General features: G+C 42.7%; 1 protein-coding gene across 2 annotated transcripts in view; it reads right to left on the bottom strand.

The window, feature by feature from the left end:
* LOC111159072 (anoctamin 10) overlaps positions 1-22,597 on the bottom strand; it is a 200,413-nt gene that overhangs the window by 28,647 nt on the left and 149,169 nt on the right. The window contains exon 13 of one of the 2 annotated variants that reach the window (XM_022521455.1): positions 21,494-21,553. The exons of the other annotated variant lie outside the window; for it this stretch is intronic. Within the exon in view, the coding sequence (XP_022377163.1) occupies positions 21,494-21,553 (60 nt within the window). The remainder of the gene's footprint in view (positions 1-21,493; positions 21,554-22,597) is intronic. 2 annotated transcript variants of the gene reach the window in all.

Genomic DNA, 22,597 nt, shown 5'->3' with positions numbered 1-22,597 from the left:
AAAGGGAATAGGCTGTCTCTGAGGGTAGAGACTAAGTGGAGAGACTCTTCATTGCTGACTCTGAAGAAGTAGGCTGCCATATTGTGGAGGCCTATGGAAAGAACATGGGAAGGAACTGTGGGTGGCCTTCAGGAGCAAAGAGCAGACCCTAGCACACAGCTAGCAAGAAAATAGGAACTTCACAGTCTATCATGGGAGATGCATTTGCTAACAACTGCAGAGAGCCTGAAGATCCCTTTCCAGTTGAGGCTCTGATGAGACCAAAGCCCTGCCCAAGCTTTTTGACTGCAGCTGCTGAGACCTTGCAGAGAGGAATGAGTTAAGCTGTGCCCATGGAAACTGTGAAATACTAAATGTTTTGTTTTAGGCCCACTAAGTTTTTGGTTTTTTCTTAACAGAACAATAGAAAACTAACACAGTGCCCAAGGTAGAAACTACTTATGCCACATTCTTGATGCATTGAGTACGTGAAACAGTTAAGCAGAAATGATCTCTAAACATTTTATAGCTTTAAAAAAATGATGATTTTTGAAAATTTATTTATTTGAGAGAGAGAGAGAGACAGCACGAGTGGTGGGTGAGGAGCAGAGGCAGAAGGAGAGGCAGACTCCCCACTGAGCAGGGAGCCTGATGCGGGACTCGATCCCAGGACCCTGGGATCACGACCTAAGCTGAAGGCAGATGCTTACCTGACTGAGCCACCCAGGCACCCCAAATAAATAAAGATTTAAAAATATGTTTTAAATCTATGCTACAATTTTCATCTGCAAATTGATCTAACCCAACCTTTTAATTTTAAGCTGTGTTGCTTGGCTCTTCTGGAAAACTGATCCCGGTTTTTCAGGATTTTGATGGCTCTAATTTTTAAGAAACTCTATCCTTTGGTGAACTATAAACACTTTAATTCTAATCAATCCCATCTGGAGGAGTCCTGGGGGTAAACAGAGTGTTGTACCTGTGGACTCCTAGAGCAGTGTGCAGGGAAGACGCCAGGTAGTATGTGAGAATGTCCACTTTGACCCAGGATGTGGTCCGAGGATGATCACTTTGACCCAGTGACCCTTTACCAACCCACTGTGTTGTAACTTCATGAAGATTCAAAGCTTTCTGTTAATTTATGAGAAATTGACAAATTATTCCTTAACACTTTTTAATCTGTAGATTTTTTCCGAAGAACTAGAATTTCAACCTAGAATGTATACTTATTACCTAATTATTGACAAATTTATTGAATATTGTTAGATTATCATCAGCTACTTTGTCAAAGGTAATTATCTACTTCTTTGGGCCTGAAGAGGGAAATAATTTTGCTCTAATTTCCGCTAAGTGGTACAGTAGTAAGGGTGCTTCTGGGTGAGGGGTGACATGGGGCTCCTGCACCCTGGGGGTCGGCATGGCCTCCTCTGTGGTGTCTGGAGCAGGCTGCAAATGGTCCATGCTGAGTCGGAGCTGTCACTGCTCAGAAACACGATGAAACACACAAAGCAGATGATGTACGTATGCTTTCACTTGCTACATTCAGCTCATTTTCAAAACTTTGGGGTATTGGTTTAAAAATGATTGTGACCACATTTTTAAACCTTGTGAGTCAATGATGAAATCTTAGAGGCAAAAAAGGAGCCATCATCACCTGTTTGTTGCTGATTTGGAAACAACAGTCACATTGTAATGCTGGTAAGTTATTAGCACCTGAAGAGCTGTCTCTTGTACATGCATCATGGCTGATGGGAGCCCGGGTTACTTCTAACACTGAGGGGCTCATGTGATGAATCTCGTGGCACGCAATTCATGACAGTCAAAATATGCAGAATGCACTCTGAAGTCAGTGCTGTTGGTCTCTCCCCAAAGCCAACTGCTTCTTTATCTCCCCAGTGACTTAGAGTTGTACTGTGTCCTCTTAGAAAGGTAAAATTAACAACTTCAAAGCAAAAACGATGAACACTAAATTCCATTTACAATATTCCAAATTTGCCCATCTTAGGGAGTACTGGCATTTTAAAGGATGATGCCATAGGATCTCATGACTGTCATTTGAACACTAGGGGAGTAGCCTAGTGGGCTGCCCCACCCCGCAGTGTGCACGCGAGTCTTCCTGGAAGAGCTGCCCTACGGCAATGGAGGGGCTTCCGGGGTGACCTGGTCCAAGTCCTCAATTTTAGCCAGGAGGGCCCTGAAGCAAGCCCAGGCTTGCATGGCTTCTCTGTGCTAGAGGACAGACCAGAACCCATGCCTCAGATTCATAAATCCTAGAATGCTGCATAAGGTCCCTTGACCTCAAGGAGACTGCCTGATTGACTGCGGGTGTTCTAACCCCAAAGTGAATACTTTTCTCCCTGCGCTTCTTGGATGCCCTGGGACAGGGCCTGTCCCTGAGGATCCTGTTAGGTGAAGGCTGCTGCCTTGAGGAAAACTGCACCCCCACCTTCTCTGGGAACACACACACACACACAAAGATGGAATTGCCAATCAACGGGTGCAAGGTCACTCTTCCACGCATATCCGCCACAAGCTAGGTACTAAGGAAACAGAAGCCATATGCTGGCTGTGGCTATTCCAGGACACAGATAAGTAAACTGTGACCACAGGTAGCACAAAGGAGGGCTTCACTGTGGTGGTGACCCAGGAGGCTTAAGAGAGGATGGGAACATTTCCAGGAAGACAAGCTGGACAGAAAGAAGGGAGCCAGCAGAATGAGAAGAGTGTGCAGAGGCAAAACCATCTGGGGTGACCCAGGAACCTGGTTACTTCCATGTGGTCAGAGAGAGGATCTGGCCAGGGAGATGAAGCTGGAAACAGCCATGGGGGTGGGCCAGGGTTTCTCTGAAATGTGGAGAGGCTAAAGGATTTTGAGCAGAAGCATACCATAGAGTTTTTTATTTAATTTAATTAATTTGTCAGAGAGAGAGAGAGAGAGAGAGAGAGAGGAGAGCGCACCCAAGCAGGGTGAGCAGCAGGCAGAGGGATAGACAGGCTTATTGCTGAGCAGGGAGCCAGCCACAGGACTTGATCCCAGGACCTGGAGATCATAACCTAAGCAGAAGGCAGACACCTAACTGGCTGAACCACCCCGGCATCCCCCCAATAGACTTACATTCGGAATTGGGAGAGCAAGCTGTGGTAGCAAAAGGGCAAGTGGATGGGACAGAGGAGAGATCGATGGCAGTCAGAGGCTTTAGGAGCTGTCCTGGAAGAGAGGGTAAGAGCCCCTTAACTGATTCCTTGACATACTGCAGATTAAAGGAAAAGTTTCACTACACAAGGACTGATACCATTGAAAAGGACAAGTCAGGGACCTGAATTCCTAACCCCATCAAGGGAAACCTAAAAACACAGCTTGTTACTTAATGACTTGTTACTTAATGACTGTTTCTTGGTCATAGAGAATTCTCAGATGACGTAAAAGAATCTTAGTTCATCTAAACACTGATTTATTAACATAGTTTATCTATTAATTATTTCATAGAGGCTTAAGCTCTATTATTATACTCCGGAGAATGATAATTTCTGTGCTTTTTAAAGTACCAAATGAAAATAGAGACATAAGGGAAACCAGCAGGATATACTGTGATTTTGAAAATGGGTTTGATTTTCAACTTAATGCTTGCTCCTTTGAGGAATTCAAAGGTATAATTTAAGAGTCTGGCAACTGAAGAATTATAATCAGCACTTACAATTTCACCAAATATATATCACTTCCAAATCTGCTTCTTCCATACCGCCCTATGTTCTATTTATAGTCCTGTTTACGAAACACAGAAGGCGCATGAAGTGTCTGCTGAGTGAAGGCATGAATGGCGTGACCTGCAGGAGGCACCGCGGAGGGAGGCCAGGACTGGGTCCCTCTCCTCATGGCTTTTCACCTTTACATTTTGGCTGAGGAGTCTAGGTACTGAGATCAATGTAACAGCTTTGTAGCTCTAGATACTTTCTGACAAGTTATAGTGTCTGTCCACTAATTTTCTCTTGCTTTCGAGCTGCCTTCACTGTGTGCTATTCAACAGGACTGTTCAAGGGTGATCCAAAGCCCACATCACCACCACCACCGCACCCATGGAAAAGGAATGGAAATGGAGGAGTCTGTGGAGCCACAGCCTTTGGGGAAGAAAGGAAGTACATACTATTCTTACTACCTCTATAGTCGAGTGCCTGTATCTTTCAAAATCATCTTTCCCAGATATAAAATGCAGTTTGCATTACTTATCACTAATTAGCCCAGGGAACTGGAGTGAATTTTACCAGTTAATTTTAATATACAATAAAGGAGTCATTACAACAACAAAAAACATTCAAAAGCATGCGCATATTACATTACTCAACTGTGAGTAAGTAAGATAAAAAGCAGCTAACCCATCTAATTTGTATTTCACACTTGGGGTTAATGTGTTAACAAAATACTGGATGAAAAAAAACAAGTATAAAGGGTGACTGTCTCTCAAATGTTTCAAGGGGAGTTTGCTTTTTCATATTACATTTGAATAATATCCTCTTTTTCCAGCATATAATTCCTGAAGACCCATCCTTTAAAAGGGAAACTAGAAGAAGGAAGAGAGTGATGTGAGTCCTTCATTTGTGTTAAATGAGAATTTGGGATTGTTTCTACCATGCTAATGGCTTTGACAGTGAACAATAAAATGTATTAACGTTACATGAGGTTATCTAGCTTTCTCCTCCCTCACAAAATCTACCATATTTAACAGAAGCTGAGAGAAAGGTAAAACAAGGGAATAAGAATGTTACACAAGTTGTTTTTAACTGTAGTTTACTAAGAAATTGTTGCAAGACAACTTTTCCTCTAAGTAATTTTAAACATATCCTATTACTGTCATTTAAAAAACGTAGTTTAAAAATATTAAACTCTTCTTGCTTGGCTCATATCTGATTCTGCAGCAAGAGTATTCGGATTCCATTACCTAGATTATAATAGAACCTTTTATTACTACAATATCATGAGTCTTCCTCTATTTATATTTTCTTGAGAGAAAGGAAAGAAAAGAAAGAAAGAAAGAAAGAAAGAAAGAAAGAAAGAAAGAAAGAAAGAAAGAAAGAAAGAAAGAAAGAAGACAGGCGTTCCAAGCCTGCAGCATAGTAAACTACTTTGAGGCGCTCTTGGAACCGGAAGGAAACCCTGACGTGCCTTTTCAAGCAGAGTGCCGCTTATACAACTGGCAAGAAGGTAATGCTACCAAACCCATTCCGTCCCACTTACCTCATCTAGCTGAACACTCATAAAATCCATGACCGCCAACTGCATTTAGTTGCATGAGAAAATATATTCTGAATACAGCGGTGCTATATTTGTGAAAAAGAGGCTTTCTGTGAACATTTCCAGGTGGAGGCTATGACTCCAAGTGATCCGAAAAGTAACTCTTCTTGGATGACTCTCAAATATATGATGCCATTCTGGTAACATGGCAAACAGATGCTAACACCTTTCTCACTGATTTACCTGCACGAAAAGTTCCGGAACACGAGCATGATGAGATCCCTCAGCTGATGTGTGCACTGAAACCAAATTATGACCTCAACGATTATGTCTACAGCCTTAGGCAACAGGTGTTTAAGTTCTCTGGTCCGCTGAAAGGTAGTGACACTGTGGGGAGGTGGTTTTAGAATCCTGACGGTAGGACTAAAATGTTAATCCTGCTTAACTGCCACCTACCTCAACAAGCAGAGAGAGCCACAGCCCACTCTGTGGCTGCACTTAATACCACCACAGTCCAGGGACTTTCCTGTCAGAGAAACTCGCCTTCCCGTTTAATTTGTACTCCTTCAAAAGTAGATCGTACTGATTCTGACCACTATCTTAGAGCCATTGAGAGTCCAAATGCAAAAGGAAACTCGATGAAGGCAGACTGAGTGAGATTTAATCCTCTGGAAGCCCAGGATGGTATTAGAGAAGGGGAGCTTAATTTTGAAAAGGCATTACATTTTTCATTGGTTATCTGTTCCCTAATCAAATCAATGGAAATGAACTTGAAGTGCCTTGCAGAGCAGGCTGGCAAGAGCGCTTCCACAGGGCCCCGTTTATGCTGCTTCTCTTTTTGGAGTGATGCCATCGTCACAGAGCTCAGAACAGTGGAAAATTTATACTTTCGCTGCAAACAAGCAGATGGTTTCAAGTCTAATGGAGGACCATTTAAAGATGCCTCAGTCTGTATTTTGGAGCTCAGGAACAACTGTGTCTTGGAGTTATTGTTTCCCAGAAAAATTAACTTCAAGGGTATGTGCTAACCAACCATTTCACTGAGACTGCCACTGTGTTAAGACACAATTAACTCACAAGAACTTAGTTTTTTTCTTTCGCCAGCTAACCCGTTTGATTTGGACACCCTGTGTCTATAGACAGGATAAGTCCAAGTTCCTGAGAGAGAAGACATATATATTTATATGTAGATAAGTATGTATGTATTTTTAACAAACAATTCCAAATAATTGGGATATCTCAACTGTCACAAGCTGACATGTGATGGGCTCCTGAGGCCAAGGATGAAAAACAGCCAGCTCCTACAACCAAATGTAAATGAAAATCAAACCCACTCCACCCTCCCACAATGAAAACAACTCCTTTCCACTTAACTACCCTCAACCAAGAGCTGGTGGTTTGAAAGGGGATCTAAGGGAGCCAAGGGGGTGCTGGGTGGCATGGAGCTTTAGACAGGTAGGAGATCAGAAATGCAGATGCATCTTATTTTAAGAGAATACGGAAAAGGAGGCAACCAGAGATGACTGTCAAGATGCCTGATGGTCTAGTGGTGGCTAGGTGGCTGAATCAGGTGAACATCCAACTCCTGATTTTGGCTCAGGTCATGGTCTCAAGATCGTGAGATCACCCCGTAATGGCCCTGTGTCGGATTCAAGCTGAGCCAGGTGTCTGCTTCTCTCACTCTTCTTCTTCCTCTGCCCCTCCCCCCCACACATATGTGCACCCTCTAAAACATACATAAATCTAAAAAAAAAAAAAAAAGATTCCAGGTGGTCTCCAGTGTCACAGGCATCACACTGGCGGTGGCCCAGGACACAGCCAATGTGCCCGTGCTGGGCTGGCTGCTTGGGAGCCTCCCCCCACTTCCTGTAGCCACTGTCCCCATTCCAGAGGGCTCTCCAGCACTGCTGAGTCAGCAGCTCATCTGAAAGCTAGTGCTGTCTAGACCTCAGGGCCTCTCCGTCAGTTAGAGCACTCTTTCTGACCAAATGAAAGGACCATACAAATGGCCAACAATCATCTTTATTCCCTGCCGTTGGCACAATGAGAATGACCTGCACTACATCTGAAGCAAGAGCTTCCTAAGGCAGAGCCACAAACAAAGCCTGCACTCAGGCCCCGGCAGGAGGGACCTTCTGTTAGAGCTCTCAGCTGCTCTGCCTTTTGTTTCCTATTTCTCCCACCCTCCTTTGTACTCCCCCCACCTTCCCCGCCTCAGTCTGTGGAGAGGTTTCTGGAGAGGATGGACCGGAAGTGCTCTCTTCCCTAGAGTGTATGCACTCCTTGGTTCTCATTGAGACAGCCACTTGTCTGGGATGGGGAGTTCATTATGACCATTGGCAGAGGTGGACCACTTTCTTCAGGGGACAGCAAGTTGCTGGTGCTAGGGCTACATCTCTGACAGCAAGATCTGACTGAGGTCCATTCTCATCTCACCTGCTGTGACCAAGAAAGCGGCCTGCAAGTCTCCCAGGCCCCACAGGGGTCGGCTGCACTGCCGCCCCACAGAGATGGGAGGGCTCTGAGGGCCCCCCCCCCCCCCCCCGGCTCCCCATGGAGAGAGGGCAGCAGCCTTCAGGAGGGCAGTCATCCCCAACACACAGCTTCTTAAGTAGGAATGCTGGCCCAGAGCACAGACCATGAGGTCTGTGGCCATCCCAGAGGAGGGTTTGAGACCTAGTGCTCTGAAGACTGGAAGACAGAACCAGCAGAATGCAAGAGGGGTGCGTGAGCATCTGCAAAGATAAACGGAAGAGAGAGCAGGGTAATTTGCTAAAAGGAAATGAAGCAGAAAATAAAAAAGAGAGAGAGACTGTAAATAGTAACACAAGCACAAAGAAGGAAGGTTAAAAGGAGGGTGTTTGGATAACATAAAATCAAAGAATGGACACTCTGGGCATATAGGCCTTTTCCTTTCCCAAACAACAGAAAAAGAAGAAAGAGATGTTGATGGAGAGTGGGAAGGAGGAGGTAGAAGAAAAGAGAAGCATGACTGACAATAGCACACAGACTCTACAGAATATAGCCCCAGGGCTGGCTGAACTCCATCACTATTCTTCCTAGAGAGAAATGCTGTTTCTATGAATTCTGCCATGGAAAGAGCAAGTGTGAGCCCAAGAAGAGCTATCCAACAGAGCCCCAATCCAAGTTTTGAAGGAAGGGCACTGCCCAGGGACTTGACACCAGTTTTTATTCCCAGGTATTCGTTTGAAATCCAAATTAGTCTTGGTTGATCAGGATTTCAAGACAACCTATTTGGTTAAAATACAGCTGGATAGTAACTATTTTTAAGGAATCACAGGCTGGAGGGTATCTGAGATAGTGAGAAAGGTAAATCTCCAAACTAGGAGTTCCTTCTCTTCTACAAGATCTCCAAGGATGGAGAATTAAAACCATCCATTTCTAAGGATGGAGTATTAAAAAGGAATATTTTGTCTCCCAATGGTCAAGTTCTTCATTGCGCCCAACAGAGAATTCTGTTATTTATACCCATCTGCTCTGTGGTGGAAAATGGTAGAAAAGCCATAGACTCAGAATTAGTTGTCTGCCTGGACCTGACTACTTATTCTCCCTGTGTGGTTATTCTCATCATTATGCCCATTTCACAGAGGAAGAAGCTGAGGCCCAGAGATGTTTAGTTACTCTGAGTAAGTTTGGGGCCCAGGGTTACTTAGTAGCGCAGCTGGGATATACCTGACTCCAAAAGCCATTCTCTTAACATCCGGAGCATGCAAACTACCCATCCTGCTCCAGGAACATTTTATATCCTTCAGAGAACCAAAATGCTTCATTTAAGGCCAATGGTTTGGCACAGACATAAATATGACAATTCCTTAGCGAGTTTCGCTGATGGTAACTGTTTAATCACACATCATTTTCACAGAAATGATTTGTGCCCAGCTATCCTGAATAAAGTCTAAATAACCCAGACTGATGTTTTTGGAAATGTTTTTCTACAACTTACATGGAAAAAAAAAAAAAAGAGTGAATTCATTAGTCCAAGAAGTCAAAAAAAGCAACCTGGCTTTATTCTGCTTCTAATCAAAACAATATTTATCACATGTGAAAGGAGAGGCATTGGTGCTGTTTCCCAGACATTTGGCAGTTCATTTTCTCTCGTGCCTGTGACTAAAACCAGACTTGAAAATTAAAAATAAACGCCTCTCATTTCTTTTTTTTTTTTCAAGACAATTCAAACAAAAGAGCCTGTAAATCTACCCACATGAACACTGCTTTAAGCAACTTGAATGAAGAACTGGAGAGAATCCCGAGATCCATTTACTTTCCAAATAACAAATAAGAGATTTTTTTTTTCTTCCAAATTGGCGTGTAGGGGAGATCAAGAATTTAAAGTTACAGCCCTGGTAACATAGTTACCTGGTAGACAGCAACTGCATTGCATACTTGATCTGAAAGGACAGCCACCAATATAAAAATGTTTAAAAAAAAACCTTAAAATACAATATTAAACAGATTTTTGGAAGGAAAAAGGAAAGGGAAGGTGATGGACTTTTGAACTAAATTTCATAATCCAAGGACATTTCATCAGGCCTGGTATTTTGTTCTTTGTTGTCCTACCACCTTTCTTACCTATTCTCATCATTAAATCTCCCTTGTAAATGGCATCACCAAGGACATCTGGTTATTCAAAATCCAACACTAAATCTTATTTTGTGGTTATCCTGGGGAACTGCAGGAGCATTCTCTTCCAGACCCATTCAACCACTCCGAGGAGGTGAGTACATGCAATGCAAGGGATCAAAAGACCAGTTGTTTCAAATATCCGTCTCATGTACGTACCTATCGATACGTTATGTAATTTATATTACCAGTTAAGACCTTTCAGGGTGATTTCCAATTTCAAAGGTATTTTAAAGGAAAGTTAAACTTACTGTTTTAGAACCTACTATGTACCAACCATTGTGGTAGGTTCTTTTATATAGTGAATTGTATTTTATTTAATGTCAAATTCTGTTTCTTTTTTTTTCTCCCCCCCCAAAAGATGTATTTATTTATTGTTTTAGAGAAAGAGAGAGAGAGACATAGAATGCAGTGGGGGAGAGGCAAAGGGAGAGAGGAGAATCTCAAGCAGACTCCCCACTGAGTGCATAGCCTCACTCAGAGCTTGATCCCACGACCCTGAGATCATGACCTGAGCGAAATCAGAGCCAGACACTTAATGGACTGAGCCATCTGGGTGTCCCTCCGTTTCTCCTTAAGCATGAGAAGAGGTAATATAGGAAGAAAGAAAGAACACTGGGCCAGGAGCCAGACTCTGGACTCGGCTGCCTTTATCTGTCTGACCGTTTAAACTTTCGGAGTCTCTGTCTTCTCATCTACAAAATCCTGGAGTGAAACTTGCCAAGCCAATCTTCATAGGCTGTGTAAGAATTACAGTTAATGGACTTGCGAGTGCTCTGGTGACAGCACGTTCAGTAAGAATGTAAACAACAAGCTTTGTTCTACTCCAGGCCACACTGAGGTAGGACTCTGTAGATCTCTGAGCAAGGCTCCATCCCCCAGGAATGACTAATTCTATAGTCCATGGTATAAAGAGGTATAAAGAAGCAGAAAGGCCTTCAGGACAGCTCAACAAGAGCAATGGTATCAAAGTCCAAAGAACTATCTTGCATGTTAAGTTGGAGGTACTCAGGTAGCAAGAATTGAGGGGAAAACTTGAGCAAATAGCTACAGCTCTACTGGTTGCTATTTATGCAGAAAGGAGAAGCCAAGAGAACGCAGGATTTCAGAGCCAGATACCTGGGTATGCAGCTTGGGCTTTGTGATTTTAGATGAATCACTTACCAGTTTTTTTCTTTTTCTTTTTCTTTAAACTTATTACACAAAAGTAGAGAGAATAGTGTAAAGAATCCCCCTATTGCTTAGCCTCAATAATGACTACCTCATAGTCACCCACCCAGCCTCCTTTCCTGGATTTCTGGTGCATTAAGTATCTATTACTGTGGAACAGATTAATCCAAAATCTTGTAGCTTTAAAACAACATGCGTTTATTTCCATGCTTTCTGTCAGCTGGGAATCTGGAAGCAGCTGGGTGGCTCTGGCTCAGGGCCTCCCACGAATGTGCAGTCAGGAGGTAGGGCAGGGGCTGAGGCATCTGAAGGCCTGACTGAGGCTAAGAGCTGGGGATGACAAACTACGGTCCACAAGCCAAACCTGGCCCACAGCCTGTGCTTATAAATATGGTTCTAACTGGAAAACAGCCTCTTTCTTTCATTCACATATTGCCGATGGCTGCCTTTGCATGACAATAGCAGAACCGAGGAGTTTTGATCGAGACTGTATGGTCTACACACCGTGACTATTTACTACCTGATTCTCTACAGAAAATATCTGCTAACCCTCAGACTAGAGAATGTTTCCAAGATGGTGCACTCACTTGGCTGTCAGCAGTAGGTCATGCTTCTAGTCATGTGGGCCCTCCATTGGCTGCTTAAGGGTTGGTTCACAACCCTGGGGGTTCTCTGGGTAAAATCTGAAACTAGGCCCCATACATCAAGGACAAGGAGAGACTGAAGAAAGAGGCCAGCCACTCCAGATTGGTAGGTGGCTGGTTTAACAATCAAGGAAAAGGACATGGAAGGCTTGATTTGGGTGATCACAAGACGAGTAGATCTCCATATCTGCCCACCAGAATCTTACAGTTTATATAGAGACCTCAAGGAGGCTCAGTCACATATGCAATCCAGAGGGTTTCAACACCTACTCTCTCAAGGTTCTGTCCCTGAAATGGCTCTTAGTGTGGGAATGGTGGTCAGAACATACATTTCAAGGACAGGGAGGAGCCTCTGACTGCCTAGGTCCAACTCTTGGGTCAACCAGCAGTTAGACTTTCTTGACCCCTCCAACGTTGTGTCCTCACAACATGGCAGCCAGTTTCCCGAGAGCAAATGACCCAAGAGGGAGAAGAAGATGACAGAAGCCATATATATATATATACACACACATATATACACACATATGTACGTGTAGGTAGATATATATGTGAAAAAATATATATACACACACACACACATTTTTTTTTAGTGACCTAGCCTCAGAAGGGACATACCAACATTCTGTAGTATCCTATTGGGATGGGACTTCAAAAGGGTGTAAATACTTGGGAGGCAGGGATCACTGGGGACCTTGGAAGCAAACAATCACAGTTAGTGACCCTTTCCTTAATCTGTACAATCAGGGTTTGGGACAGGATCAATAATTTTTCCTCTAACATTTGACAATTATACAATATAGGCAATTTCTGATGATTTATATTTTTGTGTATTGGCCACAGATGAATATACTCAATATTTGTTGAATTTTAATATCTGTATTTTAATTTTGACATATATGAATTCAGCATAATTTACTATTTATGTTCTTAGAGCCATTATTTATGTGGGTTATTTTCCTTTAATTAATTAGGTAGTATTTTAAAAAGTTCCTAAATCCAATCATCCCCTGTTTTCTGTACTCTATTCTTAGAAGACAGAGGCAAATCTGTGTTGTTCTTAAGGATTTAAAGTCTAAAATTTCTAGTCTACCAATCACTGTATTTTCAGCCTAACCTCCTAGGTTTGTATTCATTGCATGATGCAATATTCAATCATATCCCTGAGGTTCTGTAGCATTAGAAATCAATGGAAAATAATACCACTTATTATGTTGAATATTTTCTTATTACATTGAATATTTTCTACTTTAGCAATTTACTAGTAATTAAAAACAAAAGTTAAAAAAAAGTCTGTGGTTTCCTGACATAGCAAGTACTCAATAATGGTTTCCTGAATCCTAAATATAACACGCAAAAGAGAATTTCAAAGTCAAAAGACTAGAATTTAGTAATAGAGAAAGGCACAAAGAGATGGGGCTTTGACCCTGGTGATGTTCATTTAATTACTGACTTACTCACTCAACAAATGTAAATTCTGTGTCTGGAGTAATCTTGTCCCTAAGAAGCTTCTAGTCTGCTGGTCACAGACAAATATCTTTGACCTCAGTGAGTCAACAATATAATCTTTAATATCCTAGAATATATGGTTTAAAAAAAAAAAGGTAAATAGCTGCATTCATAACAGCCCAGGATTTTCCTAGAAAGAAAAGCCTGTTACCACACTGCTGGCCTGCAAGATAATGTAACTATTACTCCAGTACAGAGTCTGAGATAAGAACTCTTAGAACTTTAAGTATCTTATCAGAATATGTGTTTTTCCTCTTAAAATATATAGCTTTGATGGGAGAAAGAGGTAAAAGGGATTAAGAGTACACTTCTCATGATGGAGCACTGAGTCATGTACAGAATTTTTGAATCACTATACCACATGCCTGAAACTAATACAACCCAGTATGTTATTTATGCCAGAAATTAAAAAAAAACTTATGTATATATACATCTATCTATATATATATATACAGTTTGAGGCCTTCTGAAATCTCTAAGATAATTTGTTATAAGGTGAACTTTCTTCTTTATAAATTCAGACACATTTTGATGACAAATGTGACACTGGTCCAAAGCACAGGGTGTCCCTCCTATAGCACGGTAAACTCGAGGCCCTTCTGAGCAGAAAGGAACTGTACTTCCAAGTCCCTTCTGCCCACCCTGCTTCTGGTTTACTCACGTGCTGGCTAGGAAAATGCTAAATTTTATTCTGTTTCATGGCCTATTCAGTAATTTCCAAAGTAAAAATAAATCTGGTACTGATTTGGCTATGTTTCTTACATCTGGAAAAATAATTAGGATTTACAAATTTAAAATTTTGCTTAGAAAACCAGGGGAATGAGATAAGTAACAATTTCTATGGATTGTTTACTAGGAAGATAAAAATGATGAAAGGCTTTCTAGAGCTTTAGTGCAGCATCTTATTTTAATGTCTGTTTGACTCTATGTACACTACAGCATTTTTTTCTCTAGTGACAACAGAAAATGCAGGGGGAAAATGTCTTCACATCAGTGGTAAGGAGAGGACTGTTCCAGAGTCTGAACTTTGCAAAGTAGAAACTATTTTAGAATTCTATCTGGCTTGATTTGGGCTTTTTTTTTTTACCATCTTCTGGAGCCATGACTGTTACTGATATCAACCACAGTCAGTCTTTCGGGAAAAAAAAAAAAAATAGAATTTGAGCTTTATCAAGGCTAGGTATGGGGACCTTGTAAAGTGCTTGGATGCAATTCCTCAGAGTGCATTCTCTTCCCTGGTGATCCCAGAAGGGCATATGACCTAACTGTTTCCATTTTTGCCACAGAACCTATTTTAAGATTCCTCTTTTCTTGTCCAAGGACATCACTTGTCATTTACTTAATATATTAGCTTCTGAACTATGTATGAGTCAACAAACTCAGTTTGATGAGGTGGAGATTTATTCAGAGTCTGCTGGGCATCAGGCCCTGTGCCAGATGAGGGAACACAGGGGTAGAAATCCACCGGCCCAAGTGCAGCGGGGGAATGCACACAAGTGGCCACCATCCTCACAGCGGAGGGAGCGCTACACCACCCCATCCCCCCGGAAGTTGAGGTGTGTGAAGCTGAGGGCAGAGGGGAACTGTAGGGGTGGTCAGTTATAAAATGGCAGGGGAACCTGGGACTCCATGAGCAGTGCATCCTACCAGACCGGAAAGGAAGAGGAAGAAGAATGGGAGAGGGGACTGAGCGGCCACACAGAGCCAGCATTTGTTAAAGCATTGACCACCTGTGAAGAAGTATCCTGCGGCGACTGGAGAGAAACCCCATGTAAGTGGCTAACAGACCCTAGGCCAGGAACCCTTCAGAGGAGTGACTGCACACACAGAGGCTTGGAGAAGCACCTGGCTCCTGTGACCACCCGCTGTGGGCCAGACTTCCTCTCCTCCACTATCATGGCTGCTCAGCTGCTTGCGGGCCCGAAAGCAGGCAGGCAGGCCTGCTGCAAAGGTGGAATGGCGACTCATCTCCTCATCTGGTTTCATGGCCTCATTTTCCCCAGAATTACTGCCTGGCTCACCTGGTGATACAGGGCACCCAAGCACAAGGCAGTCCTTGCCTGTCCCAACATCACACTGTGTCCTACTCATGCTGTCCCACTGGGGCCCCACTCTGACCATACGTGGTGGGCACTGCCTCCCAGGGTCTCGTTGTAGCGGGAAGACGATGACAGAGGAGAAAGGGAGAGGCCAGCTGAGAGGGGCCATCCCAAAGCCCTGGAACTTACAAGGCCAGTACCTGGTTTGGGGCCCTGGGCCATGGACCATCCCTCCCCATGAACCAAGGCTCTGGCACCGTCTGCCACTAAGTTTCTTGGAAGCGGATTCTTTCTCTGGGCTCATTTCCTTCTGAACCACGTGTTGGCAAACCAGCTTGTGATTACATAGCCAATAGCCAAATGCTTTAGCACCTTCATTCCAGACTGTGAAACTTTTAACTTTCCCTTAAAAACGTTTATTTATCCACCACAACTTGAGAGCACAGATGCAGGGAAGAGAAGTTCAGAGGCTATTAGTAAATGCTGGAAATGGTTTAAATATACTCAATCCTAGGAAACAAAGACTTTACTTAAGGCCTCTGGCCCAGATGGCCCAGCCTGGCAGGTCCCACACCTGATTTGAGGCCCTTGAGGGCTATAATTAGCCCTGTGGTATCCTCTTAAAGTCCATATCTTGTTCTTTCTGACTGATTTCTGGGGGCTGTTATCTTTCTCAAAACCTGCGTTTGGACCTAGCCCTCTGGCTTTTGTAGGTGCTTGGCTTGGGGACGGTTGGCTGCCCAGAGGCCAGTTAAAGAGGTTGTGGTGTCCTTGGGCTCCAGGACCCTGAGAGATTCCTATTTTTAATTAAATCTCAAAATTATCCAGAATTGAATAAACCAATTTGAAAAGACAGAAAAGTGCATCATTCGGATATTTACCATCTAGAGTTCTTTGCAAAGGTCTCATCAGCAGAAGCCTGATTCTTTGAAAATGCCCTCTGCGAACAGTTTTATGTTCCCTAGTTTGCCTCTCACCTTCAAGTGCATCTGACTTGCCCTATATTTAGACAAGTCATAGCTTCCTATCTGATCCAGAAGAGGGAACTGCTCCCAGTACCTCGCCTTTCCTCCATGCCTCCCATCGCAACTGAGAGCAGTAACTAGGACCCACAGAGCACTTCTCCAAATGGGCTTCAGGGTTCCTGCATTAGAAGCAGTGCGGGGCAAAAATGCAGATCTCTGGGTCTTTCCACAGACCATGCAATCCAGCCTTTCATTTTATAAAACAAAAGAGACTACCTGCCTCATTTATGGCCCAGACCGCATTTGTTCCTGCACTCACCTGACCATGCTTGGGATCTATTTTGCTGGGGGCTGAGGATGAGGGGTGGGGGGGGTTGGAGCAATAGGAAGGGATGTTTAAATGTTTAGATCTAGCGAATCTGACTCTTCAGGTGTGGGGCCCAGGCACAGGTATCTTTCAGAAGTTCTACATTCAAGATACACAGCCCGATTTAAGAACTGGCCAATGACCTAAATTTCTTAGTCATGTTTTGTCTATAAAATAGGAACCTGAATTGAAAAGCAGCAATTCAAGTGAAAATTAAACATAATATACTGATTTTCTATAAGTAATGATTTCTTTTGGCCAATGTACTGTCAATTTCTGGTCACTTAACAGTGAAAATGTCAGGGGATAGGTGAGGTACTCATGAGATTTATTCTTAAGTATGTCTTCAAGAACTCTGTTTTTTTTTTTTAACTTTTATTTATTTATTTGACAGACAGAGATCACAGGTGGGCAGAGAGACAGGCAGAGAGAGAGGCAGAGAGAGAGGAAGGGAAGCAGGCTCCCAGCCAAGCAGAGAGCCCGATGCGGGGCTCGATCCCAGGACCCTGGGATCATGACCTGAGCCTAAGGCAGAGGCTTAACCCACTGAGCCACCCAGGCTCCCCAAGAACTCTGTTTCTGACTAAGGCCCACCAGAAGCTCTCTCTGCCTCTGATACATAGGAATGGACCAGTGCAGTGAGGCTCTACTTATTTACAAAGCAGGTAAGTTAAATGTCAGATTAAAGAAAAATAAGAAAAATTCTATATCCTAGAAATGTCAGTAGTTCAATAAGCAAACTGAAGACCTGCCAGTTAATCTGAGTTTTTGAAAAGCACTCTGTGGGTGACCTTTCATATCTAGGACCTTCTGGGCTTCTTCAGACCTCTGGACAGTGAGACTAAACAGGCAGCGTAGTAAGAATCTTTGCCGGACTCAGAGCCGCACGAACTTGCGAGGCCCAAGCAGCAGCGCCAACCACCCAACAAAGCCCTGGGCCAGCAAGAGAGGACAGGAGAGGGACAGCTGGCACGGGCTCTCCCTCCAGGCTTCTTTCCTGGATCTGTCCTTCTCAGATTCTAACTTTAACAAACAAGGAGTGGACAGGAGAATACTTTTACGTGGTTTGCTGTTCAGGACCCTGGGAAACCTTGACCACAGCACTCATCCCTGCCTCCTGCCCGCTTGATGGATCAGGCACTTGGGAGCCGCACATGCACAGATGTAAAACTACCTTTAGTGCAAGCTGGCTAGGACAAGCTAGAATGCCCTGTTTGAAGGCATTTGATAAATATAACAAGTCAAAGCCTGCGGGACATTTCTGTCCCTCCAGAATCTTAATAGCAAAATCAGCACCAAAGTCATGTTTTCTTAGAAGGTGATATTAATTAGAGAATCACATCTATGTCTCTAGAAGAAAAAGGCCCAAAGAGACTTAAAATCTTTTAGATTTTTTCTTCTTTTAAAATTTTATTTATTTATTTTTATTTAAGTAGGCTCTGTGCCCAGTGTGGAGTCCAATGCGGGGCTTGAACTCAAGACCCTGAGATTAAGACCTGAGCTGAGATCAAGAGTCAGGCGCTTAACCAACTGAGTCACCCAGGTGACCCTCGGTTTTTCTCTTCTTTTAAAATAATACGAGACAGGGAGGTGCACCTGGCTGGCTCAATCAGTAAAGCATATAATTCTTGATCTCAGGGTGGTGAGCTCAAGCCCCACATGGGGCATAGAACTTACTGAGAAAAAGTAAGTAAATAAAAACAAATTTTAAAAAATGAGACAGAATTTTGGTTAGTGCTTCATTACCCAATGACGATATGTGTAAATAAATTCTGCCTTTGAATTAGGGCTTTGCTTTGCTGTTAGGTAGTGTGTATCTGAAGCAGGGGAAGCCAGTAGCTGAGATGACCTCAGAGATCATTTAGCCATGTCCACAGCAAGCATTTACAGCTATGAGCCCCCTCAAAGCAAGTATAACAGTTCTGCGGTAGGACTTCTAGGTAAATGTATTGAGTAATACGAGCCATGTTAATATCCAACATCATTACAGACCCTTTGCTTTTTAGACAAATACACGATAACATGAAATCTTGAGCAAGAGGAAAGCTTCACTAGCATGGAAAATTCTTTTCCCAAAGAATTTTATCCTAATAAAATGTATTTTTTTTGCTTGGAAGTATCAATTACTGTCATACTTTACTTCACTAATATGCTCATAAACGGAAATTTAGAAGTTTAAAAAATTTCCCGTGACTCTAAGTCTCACTATAAGTGTTTACAATTTTCTTCTGGACCAACTGGTCATTATAGTTATGACTGGGCATAAATGACAAAAATTACACAAATATAATATACATATTGATAAGCAATTATTAGACATAAATTCCTGGATACATTTTCAAAATGCACCTTTTAAAGAGATGGATTTGGTTCTGGCAGGAGGAAGACTGTGATGTCTTTATGGATGTTTAGCCCCGGACACCTCCATGTTATAAGGCTCTCTCTCAGCTTCGAGCCTTTCACCCTGGGGTCAAGGCACAGAGCAGGGTTCAAGGCAGTGAGGGGTGCCTTCTTCTATTAAGCAGGGGTAACAACTGTAGGCAGAGAGGCAGTGTGGCCCAGGACAGCCCAGAGGGACCACAGGGTACTCAGGCCTCCTACAAGGACATTTTAGAAAAAAGAGGACACATATAAATTGGGGACCTGAATATTGAGGCTCTCATAATTGTCTGTGCCCACAGACTCCTCACAAGTTTAAGGAACTAGGCTATGGGGAGGGACTGTGCTCTACCCCCTCCCCCAGCCTCTCCTTTAAATGGGGGCTGAACAAGTACTCTGAAATACTGAGTGGGGCTCCAGATTCAGGTTGGTCTGCCCTCAGCCTTGGTCTCATCCTGATCCTGACACCAACTGAGGTTCACTGAGGACCAATCCCACTTTGCCTCACACTGATTCTAGGTTTCCACATTCAATTCGTGCCTGCAAACCTTGTGTGTAAAAAACCTATTTTTTTTTTTTAAAGATTTTATTTATTTATTTGACAGACACAGAGATCACAAGAAGTCAGAGAGGCAGGCAGAGAGAGAGGGGGAAGCAGGCTCCCTGCTGAGCAGAGAGCCCGATGTGGGGCTTGATCCCAGGACCCTGGGATCATGACCTGAGCTGAAGGCAGAGGCTTTAACCCACTGAGCCACCCAGGCGCCCCTAAAATACATATTATATGAAAATAAATTTTACTCCAAAAATTTCACCTGACGTTTAAATTTTTTTCTAAGAAAAAAACCAAAGCATATGAATGTTTGTAAAAAGAATAAGGAAGGAGGAGGAACAGTGTGTGAAAGATGCACTCAGGTGTATCTGAAAATGGCATTAGGGAATTTAAGGAATTATTCAAACCACCAACATGAGGGAGGACTTTATTTCTCATTTACTTACAGGAGTGTTTTAAATGCAGAAAACATACAGATAACAAATGGCAAATCACCCTCCACCCAAAGAATTCCTGTTGTCCTTCAACAAGTAGTACACGTGCCTGGTCAGAAAATCCAAGCTGTATGTGAAAACAGTTACCTTAATTTTTTTTTTTTAAGATGTTATTTATTTGAGAGAGCAAAAAGAACACAAACGGTGGGGAGGGGCAGAGGGAGAAGCAAATTCCCCCCTGAGCAGGGAGCCTGATGCGGAGCTCGATCCCAGAACCCTGAGATCATGACCTGAGCTGAAGGCAGACATTTAACTGACTTAGCCACCCAGGCGCCCAGAGAGATCTTAATTTTTCCTCAAAGGTAGCTATGTACCGGGTTTCCCGGAAGCCCTTCTAGGAAAAACAAAGGACGTGTTCGCATTCACCCATTTCTTGTCCCTTCCTTCCCTTCTTCAAAATTTAACTCAAACTTGTTCTGTACCTTGCTTTCTCTACTTGCTAAAATAGCAAACACATACTCACGCATGCACATGCATGCACATACACACAACACACACCCCAGCACGAAGAGACCTTTTAAAAACAAGGTTCTGTGGAACCATTATCTTACTATAATTGTCTTAAACTGTCTCCCACTCAGTTTAGCTGCGTCTGGGTTCTTGCTAATAGAAATGCTTTGACAACATTATTTTGGCCCACTTTGCAGTTATTACCATTACCCTAGCAAGAGTCATTCTGGTTGGAGGGTAATCTAAATCTTGATTCAACTGCATTCTAGAAAGCCTGAGCCAATTTACACTTCTGTCAAGTATAGAAAAGTGTCCACTACTTCACACCAGGCAAGAACAGGTCATCAACCAGCGTTTGCCCACAGAGTGAGTAAAATGTCATGTTTCCCTGTTGTTTGAACTTAAATTTCTTTAATTGTGAGTGAGGCCGAGCACCTCTTCTTAGGTTATGCTTTGATTACTGGTTGTCTTTTTGTATGAATTTATCAAAATGCTACTTGAATTAAAGATGTTAACCATTTTTCTTATGTTTCATATATTTCCCCACTATGTTCAATTTATCTTTTGAGGGTTTTTTTGGTCATACAGAAGTTTTAAATTCCCATACTTTTTGTATCTCTTACCTGTCTGAATTTTGCAGGAGCGTGGTGGCAAGAGGTATGTAAGGAATGAGGTAAAATGAAATGTAGTAATTTTCCCAAACAATTGTCATCAGACCATGTAACAAACAACCCTCCTTTTTCCCCACTACCACAGAATGTTAATTTTACCATAAACTAAAGTCCCAGTTTTATTTTGGTCCATTTACAGGCTCTCTGCTCTATTCCACTGATCTATTTCTTCCCTAATTCAAAATGTATTTAATTACTCTATTATATTATTCAGAATACATTTTAATATCTGGCAGAGCTAAAGACCTCATTTCTCTTCTTTTTCGGAAATCTCCTTGCTGTTCTCAAATGCTTATTCCTATATATTTGAATTAGCTTCACATTTTCACAAGACTGAATCTTTTGGTCCCAGCAGAGTTTTAAAAATATTCTTCATATAGATTATCAATACTATTTTTATAAATTACTACACACGTTTTCTCTTTTGGCTTCTTTGGCAAATGGGGCCTTTTCTTCAATAATATTTTCAGATGGCTATTAAAGGGAAACAAACAAACAAACAAACAAACAAAAGGAAACAAACAATTTTAGACAAACCTTGTAACCTACCTCCTTACCATGTTTTCTTATTGTGTCCAATAATGTATCTAGTGATTTTTAGATTTATAACCTTCTAATCTTCAAGGAGTTTTGCTTCCTGCAGGTTACTTGACCTTCTCACTTTTTCCTCCTGTAGAAGTGCATTGGTCAGCAGCCCCAGCGCCATGGAAAGTACCAGCGGTGGTAATGGGCTTCCTGACATTGCTGAGAATGCTTCTGGTGACTCACTGTGGAGCATGATGCTGCTTGTGCTCTGATGTAAGACACAGACACACTGGCTAGGTGAACTTGCCCCACAACTTAGAAACTGAAACGTAGTCATCTAGCCTTCTCCGCTGCTGCACCCCGCTGGTGGACCTGCACTTCTCCTTCTCTATACTCTTATCACAAGTCTTATCCTGGGGACACCCTGCCTAATCAGGGGCACATTCTGCTCCAGTGTGGGGCCTCCCATCTTGTGCACTGTCCTGGAGCTCTTGCTTCTATCAGAGGGTCAGTTTGGGGAGGGGTCCTCTTTGCAATTTTTTTCCTCCCAGCTCCCCAAACATCAAAGGAAATATTTCTGTACAAGGTGGTTTGGAAGCCTAATGGACTGTGAGGGTCAGAAGCCATGCCCTGGACCCACAGCTTGCCTCTCAGATGATAAGTACCTTACTAATTTTCTCATTGGTTTAGTTCCTATATATCTCTCACTAGAGAGCACTAGCTCTGGGCATGGAGAAGTCTCTGTCTTCCTGCTCACATTCTGCTAGGAGTAGAAAGTCAAAATGAAGACCTCCAGCTTTGCCTCTGGTATAATGTGGAAATCCCTGGATGAAGTTTCTACTTTGATGGCATTTTTGCTGCTTTTGCCCACACTTTCTTGTTCTCCCTCATTCTCTGCAAGATATTATGCGAGATTCTATTTACTCACTTCTTGCTTCATGTTTCTGTGGAAGGCAGACTTAGAAACGGTCAGAGCTGCCCCAGGATGATTCT

This window comes from Enhydra lutris, unplaced genomic scaffold, assembly GCF_002288905.1.
Source record: "Enhydra lutris kenyoni isolate GAN:26980312 unplaced genomic scaffold, ASM228890v2 scaffoldscaffold66, whole genome shotgun sequence".
Classification (NCBI taxonomy): Eukaryota; Metazoa; Chordata; class Mammalia; order Carnivora; family Mustelidae; genus Enhydra; species Enhydra lutris.
The sequence above is the reverse complement of the archived record's forward strand: the minus strand, read 5'-3'. Positions and strand labels throughout refer to the sequence as shown.